At 42.0% G+C, this 15,334-nt stretch overlaps 1 protein-coding gene across 1 annotated transcript; it reads right to left on the bottom strand.

The window, feature by feature from the left end:
- Positions 1 to 178: 178 nt before the first annotated feature.
- ednrbb (endothelin receptor type Bb) lies at positions 179 to 7,325 on the bottom strand. The gene is made up of 7 exons (XM_015966391.3): positions 6,803 to 7,325; positions 6,561 to 6,673; positions 6,211 to 6,415; positions 5,844 to 5,984; positions 5,618 to 5,751; positions 2,127 to 2,235; positions 179 to 1,401 (listed from the first exon to the last, which is right to left on the bottom strand). The coding sequence occupies exons 1-7, from the start codon at positions 7,217 to 7,219 to the stop codon at positions 1,252 to 1,254; spliced, it is 1,269 nt and encodes a 422-aa protein (XP_015821877.1). The 5' UTR covers positions 7,220 to 7,325; the 3' UTR covers positions 179 to 1,251.
- Positions 7,326 to 15,334: the final 8,009 nt, after the last annotated feature.

Raw genomic sequence — 15,334 nt, forward strand, 5'->3', positions numbered from 1 at the left:
AACAAAAGAGAGAAAACGTTAGTTTTTTCAATGCCAGTAACAAGTGGTGAGACATTGTAATGTTTCACATTAAAGGATTTAATCATTTATCTAATTCACTCAGAAATATAGAAGAAAACTAATATATATATATATATATATATGCAGGTAAATATGATTAAAAATGTCTTTTGATGAGTCTGATTTCATGAAGTTTATTTAAAAAATCCTGATAAAAATGCACTTTCCCAGCAACACAAACAACCTCAAACATTCACATCGTTTTTACTCAAACAAGTGATTTTTTTTTAAACGTCTGAGTTTACTTTGACAAGCGAAACTTTTAATAAGCGCTGCAGCTTGCAGCATTGAGACAGTTTCGGAGACTGACACAGCATAAACTGGAAGAATGGTGCGCTATTTGTGCTTGTCCTGTGACAGGAAGACCTATCAGGTGCCACCCCCTAAACCCCCCCACCACTACCATCCCTCGCTCCTCCTGACCTCATTCTGTCATCTTCGTTCTCCCTCTTCCCCCTCTCTCAGGTCTTTTATAAAGCGTCTCCATGCATTACACATTTAACAATGCATTAAAAATAGGCCACCATCAATCAGTTCATTCACTGGCAGAGACAGGATCTACTTGTGGCACCGATTTGACAGGTTTCTCAAGGTTCAAGAAGGAAAGCGGGGAACTATAAACTCCTCGGATGCCGTGTTTGTGCATGAAACTGAAATGAAAATAACATTTAAGTGCTTTGAAGCCCCGCAGCAATAATTTAAATTTTGCTTGATCTCCCCTCGGCACAGTCTCTCCTTCTTCTGCGGAATCCTGAAGCAGACGATGCATGTATGCATGCAGGCCGTAAGCTGTGACAAGATATCTGTTGATGGGTGCCAACTTAACATCGCGCCCAAAACAGTGATTTGAGAACTTGCGGTGCATGATACAGGATAGGTACAAGGAAAAAATCTGATGTAATGTTTGGGAGCGAGTCAAGCCTCGGGGGCAAATGATAGTCTGAGCAGCCTGACTCCAGGTTGCGCATGCCAAAGCAGATGTTCAGCTGACGACAGCGTTACAAAAGACAGTGCCCCCGTGTTATCCAGACGGGGTATTTTGTGTCATTGGGTTGGCATGTCAAGGTTGCCGAGCAACCTGGAGATTTTTTTTCTGGTGTTTGTTTTGACAGCCATCCATATTTGATAAAGAAAATATTGACAGGATCACAAAGTATTTTCACACATGAGTTTTGTTAACACGGCGCGGTGCTAACAGGGTGGAGGTGTGGCGGTCTCCTCGGGAGCTTTGATGTTGCTGCTTGGCTCTGAGGCTTGATCCTGCATTCTGGACTTCAAAACAGGCAGCGCCTCGTCGTAGGTGAACGCACGAAGAGGCAGACGCCAACCGCAAAGGCATGCCTGAAAGACAACATAAAAAAAAAAACATCTAGCCAGTGGATGAGACATTTTCTACCAACTTCACAGGCAGTAAAGCCTACTTGTGTTAAACGTCTAACGCTAAATGAGCCTCGTTTTGTTCAGGAAAAGGCATTAGAGGAGGTTTAACTGATAATGGTGCCATTTTATTTGTTTGAGTTGACATTAAAAGCTGCAGTTTTCTGTTAATTGAATTTAAGTGCTAAATTAAAGCACATTGTACAAGACTTTACACGTAAATATGACATAAAGCAATTGCAGTGGAAGATAAAGACTCTAAGCACTGTGGTTTTAACCTGATGTTACTCAACATAAATCAGAGAGCTTCCAATATCTTCCTCTGAGCTGTAAAACAATAAAAGCTTTAAAAAAAATTGCCTCCAAGATACATTATTTTCTTCTTTCATAACCCGTCACTTTGATTCAGAGACTAAATATCTGGTAGGTTGCCAAGCGTCTCCCTTTTTCTTACTCTCTGATAATGTTTTTCCAGACCATTTTCACTTATGACCCCCTTAGGTATACTCGCTGCAGTCTGGCAGCAGTCTTTACAGACATGACTCCATTATGTCCTCCAGACACACACACACACACACACACACACACATACACACACACACTCGACAGCTAACACAACACATGCTGCAGTGTTTTCGACATATATCACAGTTGTCCAGAAGCAGAGGAGCAGCGATGAGAACACTCACCTTGAAACATTTCTTGAATCTTTTGCTGACAATGTACAAAGCAATTGGGTTGATGCATGAGTTCAACGATGCCATGTTGATGCCAAAATAGTCGAGAATGAGGAAGGCACTGAAAAAGAACCAAATATTTCAGAAAACATTACATAGTTCAGGAGAATGTGTAATGACTTTTTTTCTTAAGTTATGACGGTTCTGTGGTCGATACGAAACATATTCACGAAGTTTTTTTTGCACTAAATCCCTCTCACATAGAGATGTCAGCAGATTTAGTCTTGAAAGTTTCAGTACCTGCCAGAAGGAGCCATTTCAGGACTTTGTTACTTTAAGAAAACGAGCTGGGGATGGCCATGCCCACCAATCTCCCGCTCACGCTGCTACAAGCTAAGAAGCTCTTACAGTATATCAGGGTGAGACTCTCTTGTACGTGAGAGGTGGTTCATTCCGGGGTTTTTTTTCCTTTTTTGATGTCACAAAAGGGGATTTTTCAAAAAACTGCTTGTTTTAGGCATAACATTCATCAAACCAAGCAGTAGAGACCCACATGGCAGCTCAAAAGGAAGTAAACGGTGAGTTTTGCATAACATGTCGTGTCACCTTTAAAAACGTGTTATTCCTTGAAAATTTTCACAACAGAGTTTAAACGAAGATCTTCTTTTGTTGAGAAATGATGGAGCTAAATCTGTTAGCACCAACAGTATGTGCTGGGATAGACTCTTAACTACCATGAGATCAGATTTTAGCTCAAAGTCCATAAAAATTAGTAGTTTTGACTTATTTTTGTTTTGTTGTATGAGGTCAGTCGGCTATCTTGAATTATTTAAATAACATATGTGATTACTTTATACTTTCGACCGGAAAAGGGTGGCTTGCCACCTCCGGGTCGGGGGAGAGGTCCTACCTCAAGTGGAGGAGTTTAAGTATCTCGGGGTCTTGTTCACGAGTGAGGGTAGGAGGGATCGGGAGATCGACAGGCGGATTGGTTCGGCGTCTGCAGTGATGCGGACGCTGAGCCGATCTGTCGTGGGGAAGAGGGAGCTGAGCCAGAAAGCCAGGCTCTCGATTTACCGGTCGATCTACGTCCCAATCCTCACCTATGGTCATGAGCTTTGGGTAATGACCAAAAGAACGAGATCACGGATACAAGCGGCCGAAATGAGTTTCCTCTGTAGGGTGGCCGGGCTCAGCCTTAGAGATAGGGTGAGGAGCTCGGACATTCGGGAGGGACTCGGAGTAGAACCGCTGCTCCTCCGGATCGAAAGGAGCCAGTTGAGGTGGTTTGGGCATCTGGTCAGGATGCCTCCTGGACGCCTCCCTGGGGAGGTGTTTCGGGCATGTCCTGCCGGCAGAAGGCCCCCGGGTCGACCCAGGACACTTTGGAGAGGTTACATCTCCAATCTGGTCCGGGAACGCCTTGGGGTCCTGCCGGAGGAGCTGGTGGACAAGGCCGGGGAGAGGACGGCCTGGAGCTCCCTAATTGGGATGCTGCCCCCGCGACCCGGACCCGGATAAGCGGAGGAAGACGAAGACGAAGACGAAGATTACTTTATATAATTTTCTTCAAAATCCATCCATTGGTTCTTGAGATATGCTGCTAACAGAAAACATTTACTCTTATGCAGGGCTATCACGTTTTAGTGAGTTCTCTGGTCCAACACACTAGATTGAGTGGTTGGGTCACCTGTGCAGCAGCTCATCAGGCTCTGCAGAAAGCTGTTAATCACCTGCTGATTGAAATCAGATGTGTTGAAGCAAGGTTAAAACTAAAACATGCTGGATACCGGCAATCGAGGCTCGAAATTGAATAGCCCTGCTCTAATGGTTAAAGGAGAAAATTTTAAACTATCTATTATCACTAGGGTTGTCCAAAATTATCAGTCAATATTGGCATCACAATATAATATCAGAAAGTATCTGTGTTGATGTTTACACTTTTACTGTCACAACTTTTACATACCATGCAAATATTTTACGCCAAACTCTTCAACTACTTCTGCTCTTACTCCAAATTGCAAAGCAGAGCAGATCTGATGTTTCTTTGTTTATTTATTGATTGTTTAGCTTAACTAGCTGTCATGGAGATTTTATATTTCATTGCTTTAATCCTGCTAACAAATGTCCTGAAGCATTCTCACACTCAGACACACCCACACACTTAGTGCGTTTACATGCAGCCAGTAACCCCTTTAAAACCAGAATATTCACAATAACCCGGTTCCGCAGGTCCATGTAAACACCGCCAAAAACCCGGATATGCTCATAACCGGGTTTTTTAAAACCCGGTTACTACACCTGGGGTAACCCTTTTCTAACCCGAATGTTTGGTCGTGTAAACGCACATCAGGATATCCCCATCAAAGCGTGTGTTCTGCGCATGCTCTGTTCGCAAGGAATCTTGGTCTTTTGAGTAGCGAGACGTCTTGTATGCGCCAGAACACCGGAAGTAAACAACAAGTTGGGAGCAACATGGCAAGTCGCGGCACAGCACCACACTTTGAGTGACGAGGAAACTAAAGCGCAAACAAACGCGGTCGCTATCTCTTCCGAACTGGGAAACATGTTGTTGTTTTCACGGATACCGGAACAAGAAGAACTGGAAATTACGCATATTGCGTCTGGACGTAGTCCATACATCCTGACGCTACCCCAACGTCCGCATTTAAATCGGGTTATGCAAGTTAGGGGTAACTCTTTCTATTCATGCTTGTAAACGGGTTATTCTGATCAACTCAGAAACCCGAATACCGACCTTAACCCGATCATAACCCGGATATTGGCTGCATGTAAACGTAGTGACTGTTCTTCCCATACACACACACACACACACACACACACAAACACACACACACATTCTTGTCTCACTCATACACACACTGACTCTCTCTCTCTCTCACACACAATGACCTCACTCCCATTCTTATCTTTTTGTTTAAACGAACTCTGTGACCAGATGTTCGGGGCATTTTGCCTCGTGCATATGCCACAGTTATAACTGGTTAACTTGTTGTCTCATTGTCTCCTTTTCTCTTCAACTACAGGAAATGGGTTATTGATAAACATATTGACAAAATCCCTAACACTAGCCAAACTTCAATTGAAGTAGTTGTTGTATTTTGCATATATGTAACATTTAAGTATACATGCTTGGAGATGTGGGGTGCATATTTAGGCATTTTCTATCTGCTTCAGAAATTTTAAGTTTATAGTATGTTATGTGTAAAAAAATAAAAAAAAATAAAAACTGTATCGATTTGGTGGGGAGGACTCTCAGCTACTACCAGACCAAAGTCTTTCCAAAAATCTGTTTAATCACTAAGTTGTTATAATTAGTGATGGTGGTCATCTTTTATAAGGTTGTTTCTGAAGGTTCATCAGTTGTGCATGTATAGCCCCTTAATCATTTCTGTCAATTCAATAAAAATGTGAATGAATTATTTTGCTACATTACAAATAAATCAACACATGCTCCCACGGACGAACAAACTGCAGCTCACCTTAGCAGCTGACACCTGTTAGGATCTTTCTCATCATACATTGTTGACTTCAAAATTCTGCTGATGTACAGCGGCAACCAACACAAGGCAAACACGGCAACCAAGCAGAAGACAGTTTGTGCAACTTCTCGCCTCTTTGAAAGAAAAGATGCAATTAATGTAGACAGTTTGGATGAAAATCACATGTTGCAAAAGCAATCTTAAACGTGAAGGATTATTCGGCAACCTGTTTGATATGATCACTGAGTGCATTCTGTGTGTTTTTCAGCATCTTCCTGGTCATGAGCATGTAAAACACTGCAGTCCACGCCAGCGGCATGCAGAGGTAAAATCCAAAGAGCCACCAGTCTTTTACAGCTTTGTAAAACTAAAATAAACAAGACACATGCCAACAAACTGTAAAAGGTGACACGGTGATGAGCGGTTGCTGTGATACAGCATCCGTAAAACATTTGATGAACACTTAAACAGGTTGAATTCTGTAAGTTAGACAAATATTTGTGCATTCACTGTTTCTATGCGATCGTTTATGTTGACGATCATCTCAAACTCTTGATTTGTTTATTTTATCCTGTTATGAAGCGGGATGTTACCTGCATGAGCTCTGTGGTTTGAACGGGGTGAAGCAAACATATTCTCAGATGTTTTCCTTTGTAGTCCATCGTTATCATATCAAAGCCGACCAGTTCAGGGACCGCCAGCAGGATTGACAAAACCCATATCAGGGCTATTTCTATCGCCGTCCACATGGAAACCCAGATACCTTTGATTTTCTTCCAAGATACAACTGCACGATATCTGCAAAATCAACCAGAAAGTATTATGGCTCTGGGAACTTTTTAAGAACAATGATGCCCTTTCTTCAAGTTCCAAATGCTTGGTGAAATAGAGATTTTAGCCTCCGAAGGGGAGAGGGGCAGAAGGGTGAAGCTGGTCTTGTTACCTGTCAACGCTCAAAGCGCACAAGCTTAACACGGTAATCCCAACGGAAGTTTTCTGGATGAAGGGGACAAGTTTGCATATCACTAAACCAAAGGGCCAATCCTCTGCCAGGAGCTGCAAAAAATACAAAGATATTTTTGTTAGGAGGGTGGAAAAAATCAATCAAGATAAAAATTGATAGAGTGCAGGAAATTAGAACAAGATACAAGGTTGTGGGTGCACAGTTTATAGGAAATAACTCACCCTGTAAGAGTTGATTGGAATGTCTATCATAATGTGGATCAGATCCCCCAAAGCAAGGCTCGCTATGATGATGTTGGGTCCACTTCTCATGCTGTCATTAGCATAAATGACTCTTAGCAAGGCCGAATTCCCCACTATCCCAACAACAAACACCACCAGAGAAACCATAACATTGACATATTTAAAGGCGCCTCTGATTCCCGCTGACTCTGAGCACATCGGAGGGTTTGCCATTTTCCCTCCTGCTACTCGAGTCGGATGCACCGAGCTGATGGATTTTTGTGTTCCTGCTATTAAAGAAGCGGGGGAAGCTGTTTCAGAGAGCTCAGTTGCAGGCAACACTTCTGAATGGCCATCGTTGGCCCGTATCACAACAACAATATTTGCAAAACACAGAAGGAGAGCCACGGTCCTCATTGTTGATGATTCCCTTAAAAGGCTCCGCAGCGTTTCAGCCAAACCTGGACTGAAAATGAAAATAGCAATAATTAGCACATTCGCCTTTTGGATTTGCAGCAATGTACTAAGGGGGTGTAAAGGATTAATTTAATTTGGTGATCAAAAGGCAAGAGGAAAGGAACAAACGGCACTGACAGAGTGTGATACTGTAAATTTTTCCAGCTTACCTTCAGATGTACACACTCTGTGTGAAGCAAGTCTCTGCAAAACCTAAAAAAAGAGACAGACTTTATGTTTAATACAAAAGGCAGCTCTTTGTTGCTGTGCCTGCTATAAATGTTTGAACCCGGCTGAGGGAAATCAGGGTTTTATAGACGGTGATATTGTTGTCAGCATTACTCATCGATCTGTCAGTGGTGACTGTAATTACTTCCCTTGATGCATCACCCTGAATGAAAGGACGGCGCTAACGCGTACAGTCTGTTATCGTGGAGTGAGATCATTTTATGGACTTCATTGGGGATATTATGTTACAACCATCCCCCAGCCTCATCACCATCAACAACAACCTCATACCCATTTTTTACTGAAAAAAAAGGCGTCCATTATCTTTGAAAAATAAGGTTTTGGTCATAATCAACATGCTGCAAAATGTGTGTTTGTTTGTGCCCAATGGTAAACATCTTTATCACACTCTTCCCAAAGCTCGTTTCTATTAAAATGGGCTTCTGCTTGTTTGTGATTTCTCCCTATTATCCAACCATACTCTGACCGACAATTTCTGATGTAGAATAAATGCATTTGTTTCTCTTCTTACTCAATCAAAACCCAACTAACACGATGCCAGACCATAGATGGTCTTTGCAGAGTCTTGGCAAGGACCCTCGGGGTGTGTGAAGAACACAGTAAGTTCTTTATTATAACTGTTAAATTAACAGTTATGAGCATACTGATCATTGTGATTTATTATGATAGTAGCAGCATATTGGTGTCCTGGGTAGAGATTGGTGCCACCAGTGGCAGCATATCTTTGACATGGGGCCTGTGAGCTATAGTAGCTCAACAGTCGAGAATATGAATCGGCCAATGCCAGCTACTAAGATGCCACACATATTACCATTATGCAACACCATGATGATGGTGAGGTCTGGGCTAGAGGTCAGGGTGAGGCGCGATCACATACACAAATGGTAGAATTGTCATGGCAACTTGCAGAAGATGGAGAGAGCCCAGAAAAAGATCTTGGAGGATTAGCAGCATCATGTTTGTTGGGATTCAATGTCTGAGGAGACTCTTGCCTGTGGGCGAGTCAGCTGGCCAGTGTACAACTCTTCCTCTGATAAAGCTGCTTTGTCACACCTGTAATCTGTCTTCCCATCAGCTGCAGCAGATCTCAACAGGGCATTTTCCCACTGCTCAATAAAAACTGCTGAGTCACCTGAATGCTTGTCTTGGCCAGTTTTCTGTTAATCATTCTTTATGTTAAATACTTTGATCTCCCTTGTTCTGGACATGTCCGACTTTCACCGGAGCGGTTCATCATCATCATCATCATCACCATCACCATCATCATCATCATCATCATCATCATCATCATCATCATCGTCATCATTTATTTTTAATTGAAGAGCGCTTTTACACCACCAGTCAAGGTGCCCTAACTTGCTGAATACTAAAATCAAAGAAAAAAGTTCAAATAGATAAAAACATAAAGTGAATTAGTTCAAACAAAAGGACAAGATTTTACACAATTATCAAAAGTAAATAAAAACAATAAAGGTAAAAACGCACAGAAACATGGGTCCGATTAACCAAATGTCAATGAATGTCAATGAGCAAAAACGCAGACCCCCCCCCACCACCACCACCACCCCACCCCGAGAACACCGTCTCATTATTGGAATCACCAATAAGTCATGCTCAGATGACCGGAGCGGTCTGACTGGAGAGTATTTTGTCAATAGTGAAGAAATATATTGAAGTGCCATGTCTGCCAGAGAAATCAAGAGTTGGACCAGTAGCGTCACATAAACCCTGTACAGCTGAAAGTGAAATGGCACCTCCAAACTGAGAACCTGGACTTGAGTCAGAAAAGGGTAGAATGCCTTCTCCAGGTCAGAGAGGAGGTCCTCCCTCAAGTGGAGGCGTTTGTGTCTCGGGGTCTTGGATAGGCAGATTGGTGCTGTGGTTATTGGTGCTCGGCCAAGCCGAGCAAGTACGTGTTGAGCCATCCTCCTTTTGACCTTAAGGTCAAACCTTCTTTGCAACCCTGCAAAGCTGCATCAAATGCAAACTCCATCTGACTGCCAGCATTCACCCTGAAGGTATCTCAGACCAGACTGTTCTGTATTCGGGGTGGAGCTACGTGTCCCAAACACCACAGAAGTCAACTTCACCGGCAGCCTGTCCGTACCGACTTCTCCGGCCCCTGGATCACCGGGAGGATCCGTAGATTCTGCACAGCTGGCGTGGAATGGTTTTATTAATTTGTACAGTCAGACTCATTTTACAACCCAGACATCAGAATTTTCTAAGACATTTAATTAGGTTTTGCTACACAGCATCTAAGCTTAAATTCACTCATCTCGTCCATTGTCTCAGTTATCTTGTTTCAACTATCATTCCTCACAATTTGCTTTGTTGTCATTAGTAGAAGAAATATAGTATTAAATAGATTTTTATAAACAATATTTTTGCCTCTCTCTCAAATGATTACAAAGGTGTGATTTCCATGAACTACCAAAAAGACCTGGTTTACTATTAGATCAAATTTCTAATGATCAATAATATTGATTATTCATATTTCTATGGAATATCACATCTTATTGATCATTTAATAAAAGTCACCGCTTACATCACGTTACACAGTGATGCAGGCATTGTACTGGTCTGATAGAGAGGGAGTAATAGATTGATAGAGCGAGAGAGAGAGAGAGAGAGAGAGAGAGAGAGGAAATGGAAGGTGGAGCTCTTTATTTACCGGTCAATCTGCATTCCAAACCTCACCTATGGTCATGAGCTTTGGGAAGTGACCAAAAGAACGAGATACAAGCGGCAGAAATGAGTTTTCTCTGCAGGGTGGATGGGCTCTCCCTTAGAGACAGAGTGAGAAGCTCGGTCATCCAGGAGGGTCTCAGAGTAGACCCGCTGCACCAGAGGAGCCAGTTGAGGTGGCTCAATCATCTGGTCAGGATGCCTCCTGGATGCCTCCCTGGTGGTTTTCTGGGCACGTCCAACCGGGAGGAGACCTAAAGGTAGACCCAGGACACGCTGGAGGGACTGTGTCTCTCGGCTGGCCAGGGAAGGCTTTGGGATTCCCCCAGAGGAGCTGGCCAAAGTGGTTGGGGAAAGGGAAGTCTGGGCCTCCCTGCTTAGGCTGCTGCCCTCAAATTAGCAGGAGAAGATGGATGGATGTTGTGAACATCACTGAGTGTGAAACTTGTTTTTTTATGAATTAAAACAACAAGTCATATTTTATTGTTTAATTATTAAAACAATGACTTTCTTCCAACTTTGACAATGTCAGTGGTCATGACATGCAGCTATTGCCCAGAACATGCCTTTGAACAAAAATAAATAAATAAAAGAAACTATAAATATGGGAATAGAACTGCACAAATTCTGTGTTTTCCGAGATGTAGCTTCATTTGACATATCGCGTTATGAAAACATGCGTGTGCCTCCGCCCCTCGAGGAGCCTCTCCTGAGAGTCCTGAGAAGGTGACTTCTCCTCTCGGCAGTTTTATGACAACTTGAAGAGCCCGGAGGAGCACGAGACATGTGACAACAAGAGGGGTCCCGTTGTTAATAACACACCCGACAACTGCTCCGGCTCCTCAGATCTGCGCTTCACTGGTGACAAATGACCTTGAAAAAGTGTGTGCTGGCACTTTTCCTCAGGAATAAAGTGAGAACAGTGAGTTGGAAATGAACAACTGTGACAAATAGATGTAACTAGACTGTCTTTGTTTTTTCCACATGAAAACAACTCGTTGTTTCTTTTAGGCAACAAGACCGAACCAGAAGATTCAAGCACACCGGGGTAAAAAGGAATCTGTAGGAAAATTAAATTTGAAAGTTCGACTAAAAGACACAAAGACAACAAGTTACTTTCCTTTATTTTACGTGAGCTCCTTGCATGTTTTTCTTCCTCAGCAGTTTTACTCTTTCTCACACAATTTTTTATGTGGGAATGTTTGAAAGAAGGTGATGTAAGTCAGTGACCTGTCACTATGGCGACACATGAAGAAACTTGGGGAAGTACGAAGGTGAAAATTAAACATGTTGAGAAAAGAGTTGAAAAGTGTTTCCAGAAGATAAAACGATGAAACACAATCAAAACATGTAGTTTTTAAACAATTACGTTTTGAATGTGACCTTAAGCAAGAATGCATTCAAGAAAAAAAAATCTATTTCTGAATTACAACAGAGAGATATAGGTTAAAATTAAAAGTCTGGATTTATTTAATAGCTTTTTGGTTCTTTATTCATGTTTTTCTTCCTCTTTTAATTTGAAATTCTTCTCCTGTTGTGTAGTTTAGTTTCCACCTCACTTGTTTTGTTTTTTGAATATTACTCTGTGGTTTTGTCGCTCCCTTGTCATCATGTCCTGCTTTATTACCTGTTCCAGCGCGAGCTGTTTTAGATTATTTTTTTTAGTGGCTCGTCTGAACTCAACGCTTTGAACTCAATTCTGACTGATCTGCGGAGGGCTAAAATAAGTCCTGGAGCTTCATTAAATATTTATTATGATAACACTGCATGTATTGATTATGTGTATTTTTGCTTTGTAGCAATTTTAGCATGTGACCTTGCTGGATCAGCAGAACTCATGTAGACACGACCACTCAAGCATCACCTAAAAAGAAAAAAGCATCAGCTAAACATCAAAGATGTGTTTTTATTAGCACATTGACCCACATTAGCTTAACGTGCCACCGAAAATAGGTTCCATGCTCATTGTCTACTGTTTTTTTACAGAGACATTATAAACATTGCTGTAGTAACAGATTTTTTTCCCCATCCTGTCATGGTCTCCTGAGCAGTCCAGCCTCACCACATTTCACGGAGGTTCCTGCACGGGATGGAAGATTTATTACTCTGGTGAGCACTCAAACGCAGACAGCTTGGGAGTGGGAGGAGCAGAGCCCCTCTTTCAGCTGTCAAAGTAAGCTGTGTCATCAGTTTTGGGTGAGAATGGGTCACCTGTTCCTGCCCCCCTCCATGCCTCTCATGACTTATAGACATCTGTCAGATTCCTAATTATTTCTCTGTGGTTCAGTTCAAAAGGAAGTTGACAGGCTCCAGGTGTTGCGAGCAGAGATGAACATGGGCCTCTGTCCCGGGGTCTTTGAAGGTAGTCTAAGATGTGTGTTATCTAACTAAGACAAGATTTTTAAGTAACCTAATTTTAGAATAGAATAGAATAGAATAGAATAGAATAGAATAGAATAGAATAGAATATTAATCCCACAGTGGGGAATTCTAATTCTAAGATCATTGACTTTGCACTCATTGATGACAGTCCATGTGACGAGGATGTAAAATACAAGTTAAAATACATTTACAAGGCTAAAATGGAACTCTTGCACATGCTCTCTCTCTCTCTGACACACACACACACACACATATTTTGCACACACATCCATTTTTAGGTGCAAGAAACGTAAATGTATAAATGTAGACATGGTAGTAAGTCAAGTCTAAACTATCAAGTGAAATATAAAGTAAACATGATATGAATGTAAACAGTCACATAGCAAACATTCACTTGCTACAGCAGCACATACACTAAAAGGAAGAAGAAGATAATAACAAGATTACAGGTAAACACACAAAGGCAAAAAGCTGTTTTTGTAACCTTCAACCACTAAAAATTACAAATGAATAGCAAAGCTCCACACACTTGGGTTTAGTATGTAGAACTGATAAACTGGAGGTTTTCAGTTACTTGAGTAATTAAAAGATCTTCTCATTTGAGCATGAAAATTATGATTTGGGGAGTTCAAGTAACCCAGACCAGTTTCCTGCTCTTTTCCCTACTGGTTGAAAGTGGAATTACAACTACTGTAAACAACCCTGCAGCAGTCTGCTATAGCTAGCACGCTAACAATAGCCAAGTCTTACTAAATAAGCCACAAATCAAAAAGATCCACACTGTTGGACAAACATATTATTACCAGTAGCAACAAAGCCAGGTCACCATCAGCCCGTGATTTTGTAGTCTCCTTCAGTTCTCTCAGACTAGTTTAGGCCACACCAATGTTTACTCTGGTTTTAGCTCTTTGCTTTGCCTCCAAAGACATTACTCTCTTACTTTTACTTCCAGGCTCTGCCATGGTGTGTCATGATGGGTGAGAGTTTCTTGACCCACGACATGCAGAATCATCACAAGAAGCCGGCAAGTAAGTAAAACGTTCTTTATTATTAAATGAGAGGAACGGGAACAGACGGCGTGCAGGCTGGCAGCAAGGCTCCAGGAGAGGATTTGATGGAGATAGTGGTGAGAGCCTCTGGAAGGGCTAGGTCAGGTCTGGGTGAGCAGGAAGGCTCCAGAAGGAGGAGGAACTGTTGAATCGGAGAGGAGGTAGGAGCAGAGGCTTGGTGGGTGCAGGTGAGCGGCTGAGAGCGGGTGGCCAGGGGAGGAGACAGCGTGATATGAAGTGCATGAATCCGAGCTGGTATTTAGATGGTGGAGTGTGGAGTGAAACCCAAAACTGAGCAATCATCTGGCGTGGTGAAGTGTCACACTGCTCCTTAAATCCCCTGGGTCTTGATGATGAGATCAGCTGCAGCTGGTGGCTCTCAGACACACCCACCTGAAACAATACTCAGAGAAAACAGGTTACATGCAGGAGGCTCACCACGGACCGTGACATGGTGCCAGAACAAAGCAAACTTCCTCTTTGTCGTCGTCTTGTGCTTTTTGTTGATGATCAGCAAAACTGAAAAAGCTAACTGCACAGAAACCAGCTAATAGCCATAATGCAGGTATAAAAATACCGCCTAAGAGAAATACCCCCTCCACAAAACGTTTAAGTGCAGTATCTGGCAGAGTAGTGTCAAATATGAAACTGGTCAAGTTTCTAACCAAACAGTAACTGAGATCAATTTTAAAGCTCCAGCTTAAAGTGTAAAGTGGGAAGTTTCCTAGCACTAGAGGGCAGAACATACATTTCCAGTTAGTTTTACACCATATTGCCGTGACTGTTGTTAATTTAAAACAATTACGGTAAATGTTGTTACCTGTGGAGCAGAAAGCATGCAATCTTGGCGTGACTCGTCAGACCTTAATGGTCCTTCCATCGAGCTAATGCCGTGCTGATGCTAGCTTTCTGGCGCTGTACTTTTCGGATCTGCACAGGGTCCTGCGACTGCCGATGACGTCATCATCTATGGCAAATACTGCTCGACCAAAGTATATTGCATCTCTTTTTCAATTCTGTACTTTCAAATATGTTTTGGAAATAGTTTAGCAGTTTTGTTAATAAATTTGTGTTTCTTACTGTCTAAATATTTTTGAACATGGTGACGTTACTTCCGTAAGTCGTACGTCCAGCCAGTCATCTGTGTGATGTCATCGACAGGTGCAGGACCCCAATCTGGCCAGAAGGAAACATGGCGTCTAATACGGCGTCCCCCAGAGACTGACGCTCATGCCATGTATTTTAGACCCAGTTTTTCTGGGTGTATGGTACGAAGCCGCCAATGTTTTTCGACAGCTGGACATAAATGTATTCATTTTCAACAAAGTTTCGATCAATATTTCCAGAGATTAAAGGTAAAAACATTGTCTTTTAAAAACTATTCAGTGTTACTTTAAATTAATTCCTGTATTATTGTTGAATCCATATAAATGAAGTTTCCTTGGTTTTTATTTACGTTTTATTGAATAAATATGTTTCTGGTATCTAAAAGTTTGACTACGTTTTCATGTTATGTTGGAAAGAAGATGAGACAACACCAGAGGAAAAATATGAATGATCACAGTCTTTGTCATCTCATGGCATTTAGACCAGAGCCAAAGCAAACTTCTTATGTTCAAACAGAGGTGGCAACTTAATCCAAACTCTTTTTTCCCCACAGTAATAAATGCATGTTTATGATATAAAATCAGAGGTGGAGAGGTGGTAG

This window comes from Nothobranchius furzeri, chromosome 14 (assembly GCF_043380555.1).
Source record: "Nothobranchius furzeri strain GRZ-AD chromosome 14, NfurGRZ-RIMD1, whole genome shotgun sequence".
NCBI lineage: Eukaryota > Metazoa > Chordata > Actinopteri > Cyprinodontiformes > Nothobranchiidae > Nothobranchius > Nothobranchius furzeri.